General features: G+C 47.5%; 1 protein-coding gene across 4 annotated transcripts in view; it reads left to right on the top strand.

Annotated features, from left to right (window-relative positions):
• Window positions 1-17,238, top strand: part of RNFT2 (ring finger protein, transmembrane 2) — a 25,382-nt gene extending 8,144 nt beyond the window's left edge. For 3 of the 4 annotated variants that reach the window (XM_053279834.1, XM_053279833.1, XM_053279835.1), the window contains exons 6-10: window positions 2,149-2,302; window positions 9,719-9,868; window positions 11,190-11,255; window positions 12,016-12,117; window positions 13,451-17,238. In XM_053279834.1, coding sequence (XP_053135809.1) covers window positions 2,149-2,302; window positions 9,719-9,868; window positions 11,190-11,255; window positions 12,016-12,117; window positions 13,451-13,585 — 607 coding nt within the window. In that variant the 3' untranslated portion in view covers window positions 13,586-17,238. The remainder of the gene's footprint in view (window positions 1-2,148; window positions 2,303-9,718; window positions 9,869-11,189; window positions 11,256-12,015; window positions 12,118-13,450) is intronic. The other variant, XM_053279836.1, reaches the window with a different exon arrangement.

Genomic DNA, 17,238 nt, shown 5'->3' with positions numbered 1-17,238 from the left:
GCAAAGGGAACCTTGGCTGAGGATTCTGGGAATTGTAGTCAACAACCACTGGGAATCCCCGCTGCTTCAGGGAGCCCTGGTCACTAGGGGATACAAGTCCAAAGCGGGGACTGCGAGAGCCAGAAACCCACCAGGGATCAAGTCAGGTAGACTTAGCAGGAGCCAGAAGATCTAGACAGGAGCAGAGCGTCAGGAACGAGCAATTGAAACCTGCAAGACCCGTTAACCAATCAAAGCAAAGGAGTCAGAAACGTAGCTAGTGCCAAGTAGGCATGCACAAGAGCTGGATAGGACAACATACAAGAGACGGTGCTCCAGCAACGTCTTGGAGCAGACTGCTAGGTTTTATGGCTGCTGCCCAGGTCGAGTGAATTGACCTCGCCCCTTCCCTGGGGAAGGCTCTGCTTCTTAAAGGAGCCTTGTCCAGTCAGTTTCTTAAGCATGGGGCAGGGGGGTGCCCTCTAATAGCTATGGCAGGTCCCCCATACCATTTTCCCCAGAGAAAGCAGGGATGTTGTGTTAAATTGCGACTTGGTTCCATCCATTTTCATTTTCTTTCCATTCCAGTTTTCTTTTCAGGCTGCTTGGTGGTGGATTCTGTTTTCTCTTCTCTTTCCATTCTCATCAAATGTGTTTTTAAATCTCTCATCCTGGGTTTTTGCTTTTGCTTTTAGGATTTAATTTTACCTGTTGTGCTGTGTCCGTATTGTGAGTATTTTTATTTCAGTTCCTCCTCTTTATTTATGTATTCACCCATCCGTTCTACTTATTTTAGCAAGAGATCCTTCCGTGGGCCTTGCAGGACAGCAGCTGTGGTTATTAATAGCCGCCCCATAACAAATTGTTCTCTGGGCAGCTTAAAACACAACATTAAAACATTAAAAATTCAAATTATCTGGCTGGATGTATGGCCTGGATCTTTCAGTTACGGCTCCGTAATTTCAGTTGCGGTCTTTTTCACCATGCCTGAAATTGACACACATGTAATTTGCATTTCTTTTAATTGTTTAAAATTATAAATCTGCAACAAGATTACAGCAGAAAAGTACTGCATGCTTAAAAATCTTCATGAATGTAATTACTCAGACACTTATCTATAATCAGGTTTATAATTGATCAAGAGAAAAATAGTTTTCTCCCCAAAATATTTATTTACATCAATTTCTGTTCGTTCCACAGTTCCAGGGTCAATGATGCTTTCCCAATAGAGAAAAAAAAAATTACTAGCATCTCTTCTAGCATCTCATTACATTTAATATCCCTTCTACAGAGTAAATTATAAGTTAATTTTGGACTGTTAATTATTATCCATAGTTGATTTTCTTTGTTTCCTGTTGGAATCTCCTTTTCTCCCCCAAAATTATGCAATTAAAATCTTAGCATGGTGCCTTGCATTGTACAGTAAGCTCCTGAAAAAGTGTGCCATGCAGTGGGTTGTTATGAACATTTAATTAAACAATCAATACTTTTAAGAAATTAAATTAGGTTTTGGGAAGAGCAAATCAACCCACCTCTTGAGCCTTGTTCTCTTGTTGTCTACTAGGAAGTGAGGCCCTTTGTTGACTAGGCAAAGTCATTTTGTGTAGATTACACTTATAGGAAAGTCCAGCAAATTAAACATAGGCAATAGAAAATTCCTATTAATGTGCTTGCAAAAGGGAAGTAAAGGTCTTCTGCTTCTCTTGGGCATGGTGTCGTTTTTGAATTATTGATCTGATTACTGAGTGTTAAAAATTGTTGACGTAACGGTAAAATTATGATTATTATATCCAGCATTTCTGCAGAAAAGAAAGAAAAGAAACATAATTATTTGAACCTCTCGTCCATCGTATTCCAGTGTAAAAAGTAGGGCATTCTGCTAATTTAAGTGGCAGCATTGTTTATGCAAAGTTTGTTCTGTAGGTAAATAAATAAAAATAAATTAATAAAGTGCGACTTTGTTTTGTGGATTTGGTTTGTGCCAAACCAAAGATCACCTTAGTGCCTGCTTTTGCACTTTTTCCAGTTCCATAATATCTTTTTTGAGATACAGTGACCAGAATGGTGCAGAACAGAACAGTATTCCAAATGGAGGTCATTCTTTTTTGGGTGAGTGGCCAGCATTTTGATCAAGTGTCTGACCAATCATTGTGCCGTCTCTCTTTTCAGCCTCATCTTCTTGAGACCCAACCTGGGGAAACTGGATTTCTTCGATCTGATGTGGATTGTGGGGGTCACAGACTTCGTCCTCAAATACGTCACCATCGCCTTGAAGTGCCTGGTCGTGGCCTTGCCGAAAATCATCCTTGCCATCAAGTCCAAGGTAAAAGGGTTCTGATCTCAGAATGGTGGGGATGGACCAGTGTCACAGGGAGCAGGGATTATTCCCAGATGTTGTGGACTACAACTCTCAGCTTCCCCAACTGCAGTGGCCCATGGCGGGGGATTCTGGGAATCGTAGTCAGCAACATCTGGGAATCCCTGTTAGAGGGAACGCTGGAAATGTTCTTTGCCGCAACATATATATTGGTGGTGGCAGAACACACGTTCTGTGTGCAAAGAGTCACATGTTCAGTCGTGAACATCTCCAGTTAACTATAACTCTGGAAGCAGGTCAGGGAAAGATGTCTTCTGGAGACTATACAGAGTTGCTTCTAGTCCGAGCTGATTGCTCTGTGCTAGGTAGACAAATAGTTGGATTTGGTCCCAAAATTCTGATTCTGTTACCGACGTATTTTGCATGTTTCGGACACACTGAGTTTTGAGGGTGGGGTGTTTTTTTCCCTTTCTTTTTTTAAACAAATACGGCTTTACAGTAGGAGATGTTCTTTTGCCAGTGGGGATATAGAATATTGACTCGAAAATGTGCCTGGCACTGCAGGGAAGTAACTTGCCTAGCGAGCAAGAAGTTGTCGGTTCGAATCCCTGCTGGTATGTTCCCCAGACTATGGGAAACACCGATATTGGGCAGCAGCAATATAGGAAGGTGCTGAAAGGCATCATCTCATACAGGAGGAGGCAATAGTAAACCCCTCCTGTGTTCTACCAAAGAAAACCACAGGGTTCTGTGGTCACCGGGAGTTGACACCAACTCGATGGCACAACTTTACAGTCATGGAAAAAGTGGTAACATGCCTGATTCCGTTACCCTTGGACTCCCCCAATTCAGACATTCTGGTTCATGGGGCTTTTAAAGACCTTTGCTTAGAGCAAGTAGAACTGGAGAAGATGCCCCAGTAGTATAAACTCAGTAGTCTCGGACCCGATAGTCTAATTTACAAGGCAACTTTGTATGATCCTTTCAGTCCAGTTTTGGAGAGAGAGGAATCCCTATCGGAGGAAACTTTTAATGGAATTAAGAAATGGGGAAACGGTGGGGGGGCGGGTGTGGATGAGGCAGACTCCCTGCATCCCCTCCCTTCCCCGGTTCACCTTTCTTTCCCCCTTTCATTTGCGCAGCTGCACTTTTTGTGATGAAGATGGATGGGAGGCTGTGGATTAAATGCATGCCATTATCGTTATTTAGCCAGCACGGAGATTTCAAGCTGGGAAGCGAAGTGATTCTAAATGGGGCTTGTGCGGGTAGGTGGGCTTGGGTGGGCTTGCTCCCATGTGCCAGGGCCCTCGGAAGGACGATTAATTTCTCGCTGGTGATCGGCCAAGGGTTTTCTCCCCCTCTGATGATCATGATGATGATTATTTTATTTGGGAGATGAATGGGCTGGGTCACGGCGTCATCCGGCGTGTAAAAAAAGGAGAAAAGAACCCAGCGCGCGACAATCGCCAAACGTCACGCCAAGACAAATGGCGGAACTGGAAGAGGTTCACCGCCTTTGCTTGCTTGTCTAAGAGGCGTCCCAGGTCCTCATCAATCCTTGTCCCGGAGAAGAAAGGGGCTGCATCTGTATTTCCAGCTCCACCAGGAGGCTGGTAAGATTGCATCTGTCAGGAGCCCTCTAATGGCGCACCGCACAGATGCCTCATTCGGAAAGGTTTGGAAATGTCTTTTCCTTTGTGGGGACGAAATGACGGTCTCTAATTGCAGCCCCTCTTTTCGGCTGCGGAAACAAAACACTCACAATTTTGCAGACCGCACCTTAAAATGAGGACCGTGCGTTGCTCCAGACCCCTATTTGCACGGTAGGAACATAGGAAGCTTCCTTCTACAGAGTCAGACCCTGGGTCCATCTAGCTCAGTATTTGTCTACACTGACTGGCAGCGGCTTCTCCAAGGTTTCAGGCAGGAGTCTTTCCCAGCCCTACCTGATGCAGCCAGGGATTGAACTTGGTACCTTCCACACGCGAGCAGATTCTCTGCCTCTTCTCATGATGAACTTAGAAAACTGCCTTATACTGAGCTGGGCCCTGGGTCCATCTAGCTCCGTGTTGTCTTCACAGACTGGCAGCGGCTTCTCCAAGGTTGCAGGCAGGAACAATCTCTCCCAGCCCTATCTTGGAGATGCTGCCAGGGAGGGAACTTGGAACCTTCTGCTCTTCCCAGAGTGACTCCATTCCCTAAGGGGAATCTCTTCCAGTGCTCACACTTCTAGTCTCCCATTCATATGCAACCAGGGTGGGCCCTGCTTAGCTAAGGGGACAAGTCATGCTGGCTCCCACCAGACCAGCTCCCTTCTGCTAAGGGGAAGACCTTACAATGCTCACGTGTACCCTTGCATCCAAATGCAAACCAAGATGGGCCCTGCTTAGCAAAACGCCCCCATTCCTGCCGGCTACTGCAAGTCTGGTTTAACCCCCAACTGGATCGCAGGTTGTTTCCGACCCAGAGACGCCTTCCTTGCCGGAACATTATCTTATCGGAAGTGGCCCCTGGTTCCCTGCAAGCTTCACCAAAGTTTTGTTTGCAAACTTGGGTGTGGGGGAGAAGGGGTGGGGTGTGGGCGGGCACCTGGCCAGCCCCATCCCGCGGATCTCACCCCCTTCTACACCCCTCAAGCTGTCGCTCGTTAGCGGTGTAAATGAGATGTGTGCCGTTTGCCTCGCGGACGACAAAGGACGCCCCCCAGGAGCCACATGGCGGGGGCCGTTTTAATTTGCGGCAGTTCGTTTTGTATGGAACCAAATGGGAGCTGCCGGTTGTTGTTTCTGATGGAGGACGTTCGGCGCGCGGGGGCGGTGTCTCCGGGCCCTCCCCGCCCTCCTGAGGGAAAGGAGTCGGCAGCTGTCGGGCAGAACTTTTCCTCTGCTTGTCTGAGTTCCTTTGGGCTTTGGGGGTTAAGCGGCAGGCGATCGCTCACGGAAGGGGTCTGGCCCCTTCCATGCCCCCGTGCAACTGGGAGCGGAAAAGAGCAGTCACCCCTGCGAACTGAGCAAAGAGGCACCTCTTCCAGTGGCGGTTCTCTTGTATTTAGCAGGGGGAGAGCAACCGGCCCTATCCAGCCCCAGCACAGCGTCCCTCCAGTGGCTGTGGCTGGCATCTGCCTTAGGTTTCTTTTTAGACTGTGTCCCCCCTATGGGGACAGGGGACCCTCTGATTTAGGTCTTGTTTGTTTTTCTGTGTAAGCCGCTTTGAGAACTTTGGCTGAAAGTTTGGTATATCGATAATCATAGTAGTAGTAGAAATGGGAGGTTTTATATCGGTCAATATGCATTGACTTCAAGTGAAGATAGGAAAGCTGCCATATACTGAGTCAGACCCTTGGCCCACGCAGCTCAGTATTGTCCACACTATAGTCACCCCTCCAAGTGCAAACTGAGGGAGACCCTGCTTAGCAAAGGGGGCAATTCATGCTTGCTACCCTGAAGAGCTCTCCCCTCCCCCATTTCTTCCCTGTAACCCCGGAAGCTGTCATACACTGAGTCAGACCTTTGGTCCATGTAGCTCAGTATTGTCTACACTGACTGGCAGCAGCTCTTTGAGGTTTCTGGCAGGGGGTCTTTCCCAGCCCTACCTGGAGATGCTGCCAGGGGTTGAACCAGGAACCAGGGACATCTAGATTCACCATGGTATTTACTGAACCAGTCTCAGGAGAGGAGAGCTGGTCTTGTGGGAGCAATCATGACTTGTCCCCTTAGCTAAGCAGGGTCTGCCCTGGTTGCATGTGAATGGGAGACTAGAAGTGTGAGCACTAAAAGATATTCCACTCAAGGGATGGAGCCACTCTGGGAAGATCATCTAGGTTCCAAGTTCCCTCCCTGGCAGCATCTCCAAGAGAGGGCTGAGAGAGAGTCCTGCCTGCAACCTTGGAGAAACCACTGCCAGTCTGTGTAGACAATACTGAGCGAGATGGACCGATGGTCTGACTCAGTATATGGCAGCTTCCTATGGCCCTACACTACTGCCAAGAGCAGTCTCTGTGGTGGACGCCAGGACTAAGGACGCTTGAGAACAGGGTGGCAGAGAAGTGGGTCATCTTTGCCATGTTTCTGGGTCCTTGCTCGCTTCTGCTGCCGCTGAGTGGGGAAAGCGGCCAAACCAGCCTCTTGCCGGCTGCCTGGTGGGGGGCGGGCGAAATCCGGTGACAGTTTTGTGATTAGCAAACTGACACGAACGCAGCCCGGCTCCTGCCTGCTAATCTATTAAATGGCTTCCATTTGGGATTTCAGAGCCTGGCCATTATCACAGATACGCTCCGCGGTGCCCTCCGGGGAGTTAGCGGAGCGGGAGGAGGGAAGGAGCCCAGGTCCTCGAGTAAGCGCTGACGTGACCTCACTCGGCGTCCCCTGGGGTATGAGATCATGAGAATGCCGGCGCTCTCCGCAGGCTTCAATTTGTTCTGCTAGGCTAGGACAGCTTGCCCAATGATCTCATCCTGGGGGACCCAGAGGGAGCGGGCCGAGCCGGCTGCGTCCCTCCAGGACCCTAATGGGCTTGGTCCCCATGGCTAGTGCTGGTTCCTTGCTGACGGCAGTGTTGGAGAAGGCGTGCAAAAACAGGCAGCAAAGGTGGACCAGTTCATGGTTTTTTGCACGGCAGACTTGGGTAAATGGTAGGCTTCCTCTGACGAATTTGCCTTCTCCAGTATTGCCTTCTCCAATATTGCCTTCTCCAGTATTGCCTTCTCCAGTATTGCATTCTCCAGTATTGCATTCTCCAGTATTGCATTCTCCCAATAGGTTGTCCCTTTCTCAAGCATCCCTCACTGTTTCTGCTGGGGCCATATCTCAGTGGTAGAGAACCTGTTTTGCATTCAGAAGGTCCCGGGTTCAACCAGTATTCTCGCTAATTTTTCTTTTTCTTTTCATTTTAGGGGTCATGGCCTGAATAAGGGTTGGAGGCTGCAGTGGGTTGGATGTGAGCTAATAGAGTGAGATTGAATCCGGACAAGACAGAGGTGCTTTTGGTCTGTAGGAGAGCCAGTCGGGTTGAGGAGATCCGATTCCAGGGAGGAGAACTGGTCTTGGGGTGGCAAGCATGATTTGTCCCCTTAATTGTGTGATGTTGGTCGTCTTGCGAACCGCCTTGAGATGGTTTTGATGAAAGGCAGTATAGAAATGTAATGATAAATGCAATAAATGAATCTCCAGGTAAGGCTGAGAAAGGCTCCTGTATTGAGAATGGGGCTGTAACTCCGTGGCAGAACATACATAGGGACATTTGCATACATAGGAAGCAGCCATATACTGAGTCAGACCCTTGGTCCATCTTGCTCAGTATTGTCTGCACAGACTGGCAGCGGCTTCTCCAAGGTTGCAGGCAGGAGTCTCTCTCTCAACCCTGTCTTGGAGATGCTGCCAGGGAGGGAACCTGGATCCTCTTCCCAGAGTGGCTCCATCCCCTAAGGGGAATAGCTTACAGTGCTCACATGGAGTCTCCCATTCAAATGCAAACCAGGGTGGACCCTGCTTAGCTAAGGGGACAAGTCCTGCTTGCTCCCTCAAGTCCCAGGTTCAGTCCCTGGCAGCATCTCTAGGCTTGGCTGCAAAATATTGCTCTGAAAACTCTGGAGAGCTGCTGCCAGTCAGAGCTGACAATACTTAGCCAGCTGGATCCATGGTCTGACTCGGCAGCTTCCTGTGTTTCTAGGAGGTGTTCTAGGTGTTGAGAAGTAGCAGGCTGCTGTTTAAAAGGTGAGAAAAATCAGAGGGGGAAGGATGTTTTGGGGTACTGAAGCTGATACTGTGGAGGGCACTAAAGGATTGGAATGTGCACAAATTTCAGCTGGATTTGATTCGGATTTGAATTGATTCGATTTGGAACCATTGAGAAGAGTGGAGATTCGTTCGAATCGATTTGCATTTGCCTGAATTTGGATTGATTCGAACAAACCTCCACTCTTTTCAGTGGTTCCAAATCGAATCGATTCGGCTTCGGTGTGAATATAATTTGGCCGAAATTCATGGACATCCCTACTAAAAGGAGGCTCAACGGGGCAGCAAACAACTTGGAAAACAAGGCTAAGAATCCTACAAGAAAGGTGAGAGGGAACGAAGAAGGGAAAAACCGAGGAACAACATCTCCTATGGATGAGAGGTGTGACTGTTGTATTTTCAAGCCAGCCTTCCTGCCCCAGGGGGTGAAGCCAGCCAGAGGTAAACACTGATCTAAATTGCTTTGGAGGTCCCTGGGTGATTGTGCTCTGTTAAGCGGAGTTGTCTTGCGTGTTGGAGCATCTGCTTGGAAGAGGAGTTTGATCCTGCTATATAGGGAGCGACTGAGCCTTTCGGTCTGTAAGGTGTGGTTCTTTCCAGGATTAGGAGACATTGGAAGGAAGGAAGGAACGAACGAACGCAACTCCGGATCCAGTTCTCCTTTCCCCAAACATGCCATGCCTTAATCCTCACAGACAGCTGATGAGGCGGTAGACCTCTGCCACGGGAGGTGGTGATGGCCATCAGTTTGGATGGCTTTAAAAGGGGCTCAGACAGATTCTTGGGGGACAGTTCTGTAACTGCCAGAATGGCTGCCTGCCTTAGAACACAAATCCCTGCAGGTAGAAAGTTAGTATGTCAGGGAGAAGGCTGGTTGAGAGCACTTCTCCCTGACATGCTAGTTTTCCTATATGCAGGGATTTTGAGGGTTTTTTTAAATATGGAATCACATCAGCCCAATAAGCGCCCACCTACAATCTGAAATGGTACAGCCCACACACAGGTGTGTCACCTTAGTGAAAGTTGCAGCATAGGTGTAGGAGAGGCTTTGGGGTTTTCTGTATGAGATACGCGTATTTATTCAGAAGAGCTGTGCACAGTTTTAGGGCACAGGATACAACCCTCTCACCAAAGCTAAGCAGCTCTTGATCTGGTCAATATCTGGATAGGAAACCACTGAGGAACCCATGGTAAGCCGCCTTGAGTTCTGTGATGGCACAAAGGTGGGGTATAAATAAATGTGCAAGATTTGGGGTTTCGCTGAGCCATTCTTCTCTCGGCCAAATCAGCTTTATGGGAGGAGAGGTGGCCTTGTGGTAGCAGGCATGAATTGCCCCCTTTGCTAAGCAGGGTCCACTCTGGTTTGCATTTGGATGGGAGACTACATGTGTGAGCACTGGAAGATCTCCCCCTATCTCCGAAATAGGGCTGAGAGAGAACTTGGAGAACAGGGCTTGGAGAAGCCGCTGCCAGCCCGGGTAGACAGTACTGAGCTAGATGGACCAAGGGTCTGACTCTGTAGAAGGCGGCTGCCTAGGTTCCTAAGCAAGTCACACTACCTTCAGTGGGGCTTTGTCTCAGATGCCGATGCTTAGGATTTTAACCTGCATCACCCTCCTGCCGGGCCCCTTTGCTTGGGTCCTGGGTCGCCAGCGAGGCTGACCGGAGTCCTTTCTTCTTCGTCCTGCAGGGGAAGTTCTACCTGGTCATCGAAGAGCTGAGCCAGCTTTTCCGCTCCCTGGTCCCCATCCAGCTCTGGTACAAATACATCATGGGCGACGATCCCTCCAGCAGCTACTTCCTTGGCGGGGTCCTCCTCATCTTGTACAGCCTCTGCAAAGTAAGTGTCCTCCTCCGCTTCCGTTACGACCTTTCCCCCCGGCCACCATGGTTTCTCCTTCTCAAGATTTGGGCCTGGAGCATATAGGGGATGGGGCCATCGCTCGATGGTGTAGCATCTGTTTGTATGCAGAAGGTCCCAGGCTTTGGACTCCTGCCTGAAACCTCGGAGAGACGCTGCCAGTCAGTGTAGACAATGCTCCGCCAGGTGGACCAAGGGTCAGACTCCGTATGACGCAGCGTCCTGTGCTCATAACGAGAAGGGGACATTTTGCTTTTCATGCAAAAGTTTCAATTCCTGGCAGCATCTCCAGGTAGGGCTGGAAGAGACTCCTCCCTGGACCCTTGGAGAGCTGCTGCCAGTCAGTGTAGACATGACTGCGCTAGATGGACCAAGATCTGACTCTGTATAAGGTATTTCCTATGTTCCTATTACCTTTATAGCTCCGACTTCACTTGCTCATAAGCTCTCTTCAGACATTCAGAGCCAGTATAGCATAGTGGTGAGAGTGTTGGACTAGGACTGGGAAGACCCGAGTTCGAATCCCCATTCAGCCATGAAACTCACCGAGTGACTCTGGGCCAGTCATGTATCTCTCAACCTAACCTACCTCACAGGGTTGCTGTGAGGATAAGAATAAGCATGTACACCGCTCTGAGCACCTTGGAGGAAGAGCAGGATATAAATATTAATAATAATAATAATAAAATTACATTGCCTCCCCTCCAACTCACCCCCATACGATCATGTCAAAGAGCTTATTATGTTGTACTCACAGTCAGGCATCTTTACACACATATATGTTTTTTGCATAAATTTATTTATTTGGCATATTTCTGTACTGCCCCAAACTTGCGTCTCTGGGCAGTTTACAATAAAAACCATGTAAACAATTAAGACTTGTGTTTGGGGCGGTATACACTTATGTTTAAACAAAAATAAATGAAATAAGTTAAAATCAATTAAACCATTGGAACCATTTAAACCTTGAAGGCATTAACATTAAAATCAGTTAAAAGCCAGCATTAAAAGTATTAAAACTATACATCTAATTAAAAGCCTGGGAGAATAAATATGTCTTCACTGCGTTTTTAAAAAGTTGCCAGAGATAGGGAGGCTCTGATTTCAACATGGAGTGCATGTGCATTCACTGCGTTTGCTGCAGTGTTTTTTGCACAGCCGCAGTTCAACAGGCAAAGCTGTGTTCTCGCGCATGCCGTCTCTGTTCCAAGACATAGATGGTCCCTTCCGAGAGGGGCAGAATGAATGGTGTCCCTTCTGCAAGCCATCTCTCTCTCTCTCTCTCTGGCTTCCGTTGCAGTCTTTCGACATCTGTGGCCGTGTGGGAGCCGTGAGGAAGGCGTTGAAGGTCCTGTGTACTCCTCAGGTGGGTAGACAGGCAGCTGCTCTGCTTTCCTACAATTAAGATAATTGGGTGTAAAGGGAGATCTTGGGTGTAAAATTGGGTGTGAAGCGTGTAAAAACGGCCGAAAGGAAGATTTAGAGGCAAGTGGGTTCTGCGGACGAGGTGTGGGCTCTCTCTCTCAGTGACAGTAGAGCATCTCTGCTTTGCATGCAGAAGGTCCCAGGTTCAGTTCCTAGCAGCATCTCCATGTCAGGCTGAGAGAGACCCCTGCCTGCCACCTTGGAGAAGCTGCTGCCAGCCTGTGCAGACCATACTGAGCGAGATGAGCCGAGGGTCTGACTCCATAGAAGGCAGTTTCCTGGGGAGGGGAGTTGGTCTTGTGCTAGCAAGTGTGAATTGGACCCCTTTGCAAAGCAAGGTTCAACTTGGTTTGCATTTGGATGGGTGAGTATGTAGGAGCCCTGTGAGATACTCCCTTTAGGTGATGGGGCCGTAGCTCAGTGGAAGAGCATTGCAGAAGGTTCCAAGTTCGCTCCCTGGCAGCATCTCCAAGGTAGGGCTGAGAGAGAGGCCTGCCTGTTGCCTCGGAGAAGCCGCTGCCAGTCTGGGTAGACAGTACTGAGCGAGATGGACCGATGGTCTGACTCAGTAGATGGCAGGTTCCGATGATCTGGCTGCCTGAAGGGCTTTGCAAGGGCTGCAGGTCCCCCTCCCCCAGGGATAACCCCGAGCGCCTCGCCCCTCTCCTCTAAAGCACCCTTTCCCCTTCTTCCTTTGGCAGTGCTATGGGGTCTGTGCAACCAGTCAGCAGTGCAGCGAGGCTGGGGACATCTGCGCCATCTGCCAGGCTGAGTTCAGGGAGCCGCTGATCCTTCTGTGCCAGGTAACGGTTCTGGACCTTCTCAACCTGCTAAGCCACCTGTGGCCGTTAGGGTGGGCTCATAGCCCAGTGGCCATGCATATGGCTTGCATGCATATGTGTATTCTGTGTTTCGACAGTCATTGGTGCCCCAGTACAGAATCATCACTGCCCGTCTGCTTTTAAGTGGATCTCCATGGCCATGAGGACTAGAAGCTTGCTTTTAATAATAATGAAAAAGTATGTCATGAACTCCAGGAGGCTGGATTTGGTACAGAATCCAGCTTCCTGGGGATCCTGGCCTTCTTTTGTTGTTGTTGTTCATTAAAAGCAAGTTCCTAGTCCTCATGGTTATGGAGATCAACTTAAAGGCAGATGGGCTGTGATGACTGAAACTGCAGAAACCAGAAAGGGATTAAGCAGGAGTTGGAGAAGTCGGGGTATAGACCTCTAGTGCTTTGTATGCATATTTGCCTTTCCTCATAGCTAACTGAATGGACAATTCCAAGGATAACAGAATCAGGCACGTTACCACTTTTTTCAATGTTTATGTAGCCATAAGCAAATTCTCAAGTTGATATATTTTATATATATACACACACTGACAAGAGGACATCTCCTACTATGCGGCCATATTTTTACAAAACCCTACAATATTATAGTGTCTGAAATGTGCCAGTCGGAGTAAGAATTTTTGGACATCACTTCGGATTCTGCTGATGACATATTTTGCACGTTTCAGACACTATAATATTGAGGGGTTTTGTAAATAAATGTCCTTCTAGTAGGAGGTGTTCTCTTGCCAGTGAGTATATATAATATCAACTTGAAAATTTGCTTATGGATACAGTCACTGGAAAAGCGGCCACGTGTCTGATTCCGTTACCCTTGGAATTGCCCTAATGCCAACTAGCTTGATTTAGATAGTCACAAGAATGTCTCTTGGTACCGAATTTTGGTAACTGTTAGTGTTTAGGGCAGGGATCCCCAAATTTAGGTTTAGCTTGCTAGCCAACACTCAGTGTGGTCACCACCAAAGGATCTTCCCGCAGGTCTTTTTCCTACTCACAAGCAGAGGTCTTGGGGGAGAAGCAGGTCTTCTGTCATTTGCACTGGGAGATGGAGAGGGTAAGAAACAGAGCACTCTGCACATGCTCTCAAGGGATTCCTGCTCCTTCTTACCTTCTCAAAAATGACCTCTGGGGAGGAGATCTGTGTGGTGCTGGGATGCTCGCCACTGGCAAGGTAGCCGGTAGATTTGTACATGCCTGGTTAGAGTAAGAGTTCAGAGTTTGGGGGTTATTTTTTGGTAGAGCAAAATTAGACAGAAATGCTTTCTGTGTCTTTGTCTGCACAGCATGTTTTTTGCGAAGAGTGCCTCTGTCTTTGGTTCGACCGGGAGAAGACCTGTCCTCTCTGCCGCTCTGTGGCTGTGGAAACTCTGCGCTGCTGGAAGGATGGAACCACCTCTGCTCACTTCCAGGTTTATTGACTTCCGGGCTCTACTGGGAAATGGGCTTGGTGGGATGATGAATTAAGGAGGAATATACTTGCCTGCCTTATTGGTGGCGATTTCCGCTTCTTTCCCCTACCCACACTGTGTCAAGAGACCAAGTGGCGCTCTGGTCCTTCTCTCCAGAGGTTTAGGCTACGTTTTAAAAGAAGACCTCAGAACCCAGGTTTCTAGCCCTCATGGTCCTAGAGTTCTGTTTAAAAACATGCAGGCATTTAGCCTGGTCTAATGACTGCAAAGGCACCTGGCTGCTACTATACATGCATGATGTTTCCCTGCCCACAATTTCTTCTCCATTCATTTCAATGGAGGGTGCAGATCTGCATGTGTGGGAATCAGTTTCTGCAACTAAATGGGGGAACACTGCCTCTCAGGCGGCTTTCATGCACACATTGCTGCAGAAATTGAACTTTGTAGAAGTGTCTGGATGCATCTCTCCTCCCCCCCGCCACCCGATTCCTCCTCATCGTGCTGCGTTTCCCATTAGATCACTGGCATTGTTTACCAATATCCTTCTCCCACCTCTGCCTTTTTCCCCATCTTGGGGGAAAAAAACCCCAAACAAAACTAAATTCCACAACGTAGGTACCACTGCAGCTTAGAATTAGCCCCATCACTTGCAAAATTGTATTGATTAATCTTTGCTTTCAGTGCAAAAAGTGTGTCTGTGTGTGTCATGGCTAATAGTTATTATTAACAGTAATTATTATATTAATATTAAATTAAAACTAATGATTGGTTTTCATTTGTTTTATATCATTGTTTTAATCACCGTATCTGGTTTTTATATTTCTTGTATTTCAACTTATGGACACTGCCTAGGAAGGCACACGTCAGGCGGTATAGAAATGTAATAAATAAATAAATGATGACATCTTCTTCCTTTTTAAATGCTGTATATAATCTTCACTTTGTGTTCCTATGGCAAAAGGCTGTTTGTTTGTTTGTTTATTGGGTTTCTATACCACCCTTCCAAAAATGGCTCAGGGCGGCTTACACAGAGAAATAACAAATAAATAAGATGGCTCCCTGTCCCCAAAGGGCTCACAATCTAAAAAGAAACACAAGACAGACACCAGCAACAGTCACTGGAGGGATGCTGTGCTGGGGGTGGAGAGGGCCAGTTACTCTCCCCCTGCTCAATAAAGAGAATCACCACATTAAACGGTGCCTCTTTGCCAAGTTAGCAGGGGATTAAAACCTTATTTATAAATCACCTTATTTCCGGCAGTGTTTGAAAATGTACACAGTATTCCACATGTGGCTGCACCACAAATTTGTTATAAGGGGGACGTGACCGTCGGTTTCCTTTTCAATCAGTTTCCGTACAGGGCCTAGCATGGATGTGGCCTCTTTTTGAAGCCACTGCTCAGAGAGGTGATGTTTTCATTGAGCTCTTCACCACACGCCCCAGGTCTCTTTCCTGGTTAGTGACGGGCAGTTCCAAATGCATCACTGCAAATGAGAATCTGGGATGTCTTACCCCAGTAATAAATATCCCTTTCCCTACTGGGCGACATCTGACCTTGAAATGTTTTGTGTTATTGATTTGATTTGATTTTGTAGGAAGCACGCCACACACAAAATGACAACTTGATTTTTTTTTTAATAAAGTCATTATAAATATGTACAAAGTCTCCAGCATATGAAATTCATTTTACAAAAGGGTGAGAAAAAAACCACTTCAAATTGGAAACGAAAGCTGACTTATTTCATCGGCTGTGTGCCCACAGAGCGTTTTGCAAGGCAACTTGCAAAAAGCTGGCAAACTGAACTGTCAGAAGGAGAGCGAACACATCATAGTTGCATTCTTCAACCCAAAGAACTGCAGGAAACCTTAGAAAGAGCATGCGTTTGTTTTCTAGTCTCCGATTCCCTGATAAAGAGTCAAGAACCCTGTCACAACCTGAAGCCTGTTTTGCTTTCTGTAGAGAGCTTAAGGAAGGGCTTCTCCAAGATAGGGCTGAGAGAGAGACTCCTGCCTGCAACCTTGGAGAAGCTGCTGCCAGCCTGTGTAGACAATCCTGAGCTAGATGGACCAAGGGTCTGACTCAGTATATGGCAGCTTCTGATGTTCCTCACTTGTGCTGGAAAGCTGCAGTAGGGACAGGACTCCCAGTACATGCATGGATATGAAACAAAAGCAGTATTCATTCATTCTGTTGTACCTGCATTTGGATGTCTGTACAGATGTTTTGGCGTGAATGACGGCTTTCATTTTCAAAGTGAACTTGAGTACAGAAATGCAGGATATAGACAGGAAGCATACTGCTGTATGAGTGTTCAACTTAACTTGTAAATAACTGTACCTGTGTACAGAGTACACAGAAGCCCAGTTAGGAACATAGGAATCTGCCATATACTGAGTCAGACCCTTGGTCCATCTAGCTCAGTATTGTCTACACAGACTGGCAGCAGCTTCTCCAAGGTTGCAGGCAGGAATCTTTCTCTCAGCCCTATCGTGGAGAAGCCAGGGAGGGAATCTGAAACCTTCTGCACACAAGCAGGCAGGTACTCTTCCCAGAGTGGCCCCACCGCCTGAGGGGGATAGCTTCCAGTGCTCACACATGGAGTCTCCCATTCAAATGTAAGCCAGGCTGGACCCTGCTTAGCAAAGAGGACGATTCACGCTTGCTACCACAAGACTAGCTCTCCTCACTGTTCAGATAATGAGGTCATTCACACCATCAAAAACTGTGTTCTGCTTGGGTTTGGGAGCTGTGTGCGTTCCCAGTTTTCGATTCTGTAGAAGCAATGTAGGAGGAAAACCTGGGTAGAAGTGATTGGGTGGAAGCAAAGAGGAATAAGTGGTTTCCCTCCTAGCTTGTTTCCACGCAACCAGAAATTGGGAGCACACACAGATCCCAAACCCAAATAGAACACAGTTTTTGAGGGTGTGAATGACCTCATTTTATTGTACCAGTGTACAGATGTCTGAATACTCACGTGTGTTTGTGTGAATGAGTATACCAGCTTTCATTTTAAAAGGGAACTTGGATACAAGTCCTTCAAACCCATGATACCGATAGGAAGTATACTACTCTACCTGTGTTCAACAGAACAGGTGAATATCCATACCTGTGTGCATTGCAAACCTGTACCACATCTGAAAGGGGCAATACCAACAAACCACAATCTACGAGAAGAGCACATTTTCCAGTGGCAGTTACTGGTACAGTATATCTCTTGGGTCTTTTTTTAAAAATAGTTTTAATTCATTGTGAGTCCTTTAGGGACAGGTAACCATTTTTAAACCCCCCCCCTCTCATTTCTCTGCTATGCAACACATTTCAGGAAGGTTCACAGTCAAGCATGCAAACCAAACGTGTTTACAAACCAAAATAAGCCACGGATGTTTGAGATTTTGAATATATCCCACGCCACTTACAAATGGCCCTGTCTATAAAACCCCTAACACAGAAGAGTTCCTGTGGGTCGCGTCCCCCTTGCTCCACTCTCCACGTCTCTCCCCCATGGAGGGGATGCTTATAAGTACACAACTGCACAGGTAGACCTCTTGAGAGACAGGCCAAAGATCTGCAAAAGGCAGTGGATTCTCTGGAAGGCAGCCCTTATGAACGCACCAGCAGCCAACATGTGTTCACTTCCTCGGCACCGGAAGTGAACGTGGA

The sequence above is a fragment of the Hemicordylus capensis genome, chromosome 15 (genome assembly GCF_027244095.1).
Source record: "Hemicordylus capensis ecotype Gifberg chromosome 15, rHemCap1.1.pri, whole genome shotgun sequence".
Lineage (NCBI taxonomy): Eukaryota > Metazoa > Chordata > Lepidosauria > Squamata > Cordylidae > Hemicordylus > Hemicordylus capensis.
The sequence above is the reverse complement of the archived record's forward strand: the minus strand, read 5'-3'. Positions and strand labels throughout refer to the sequence as shown.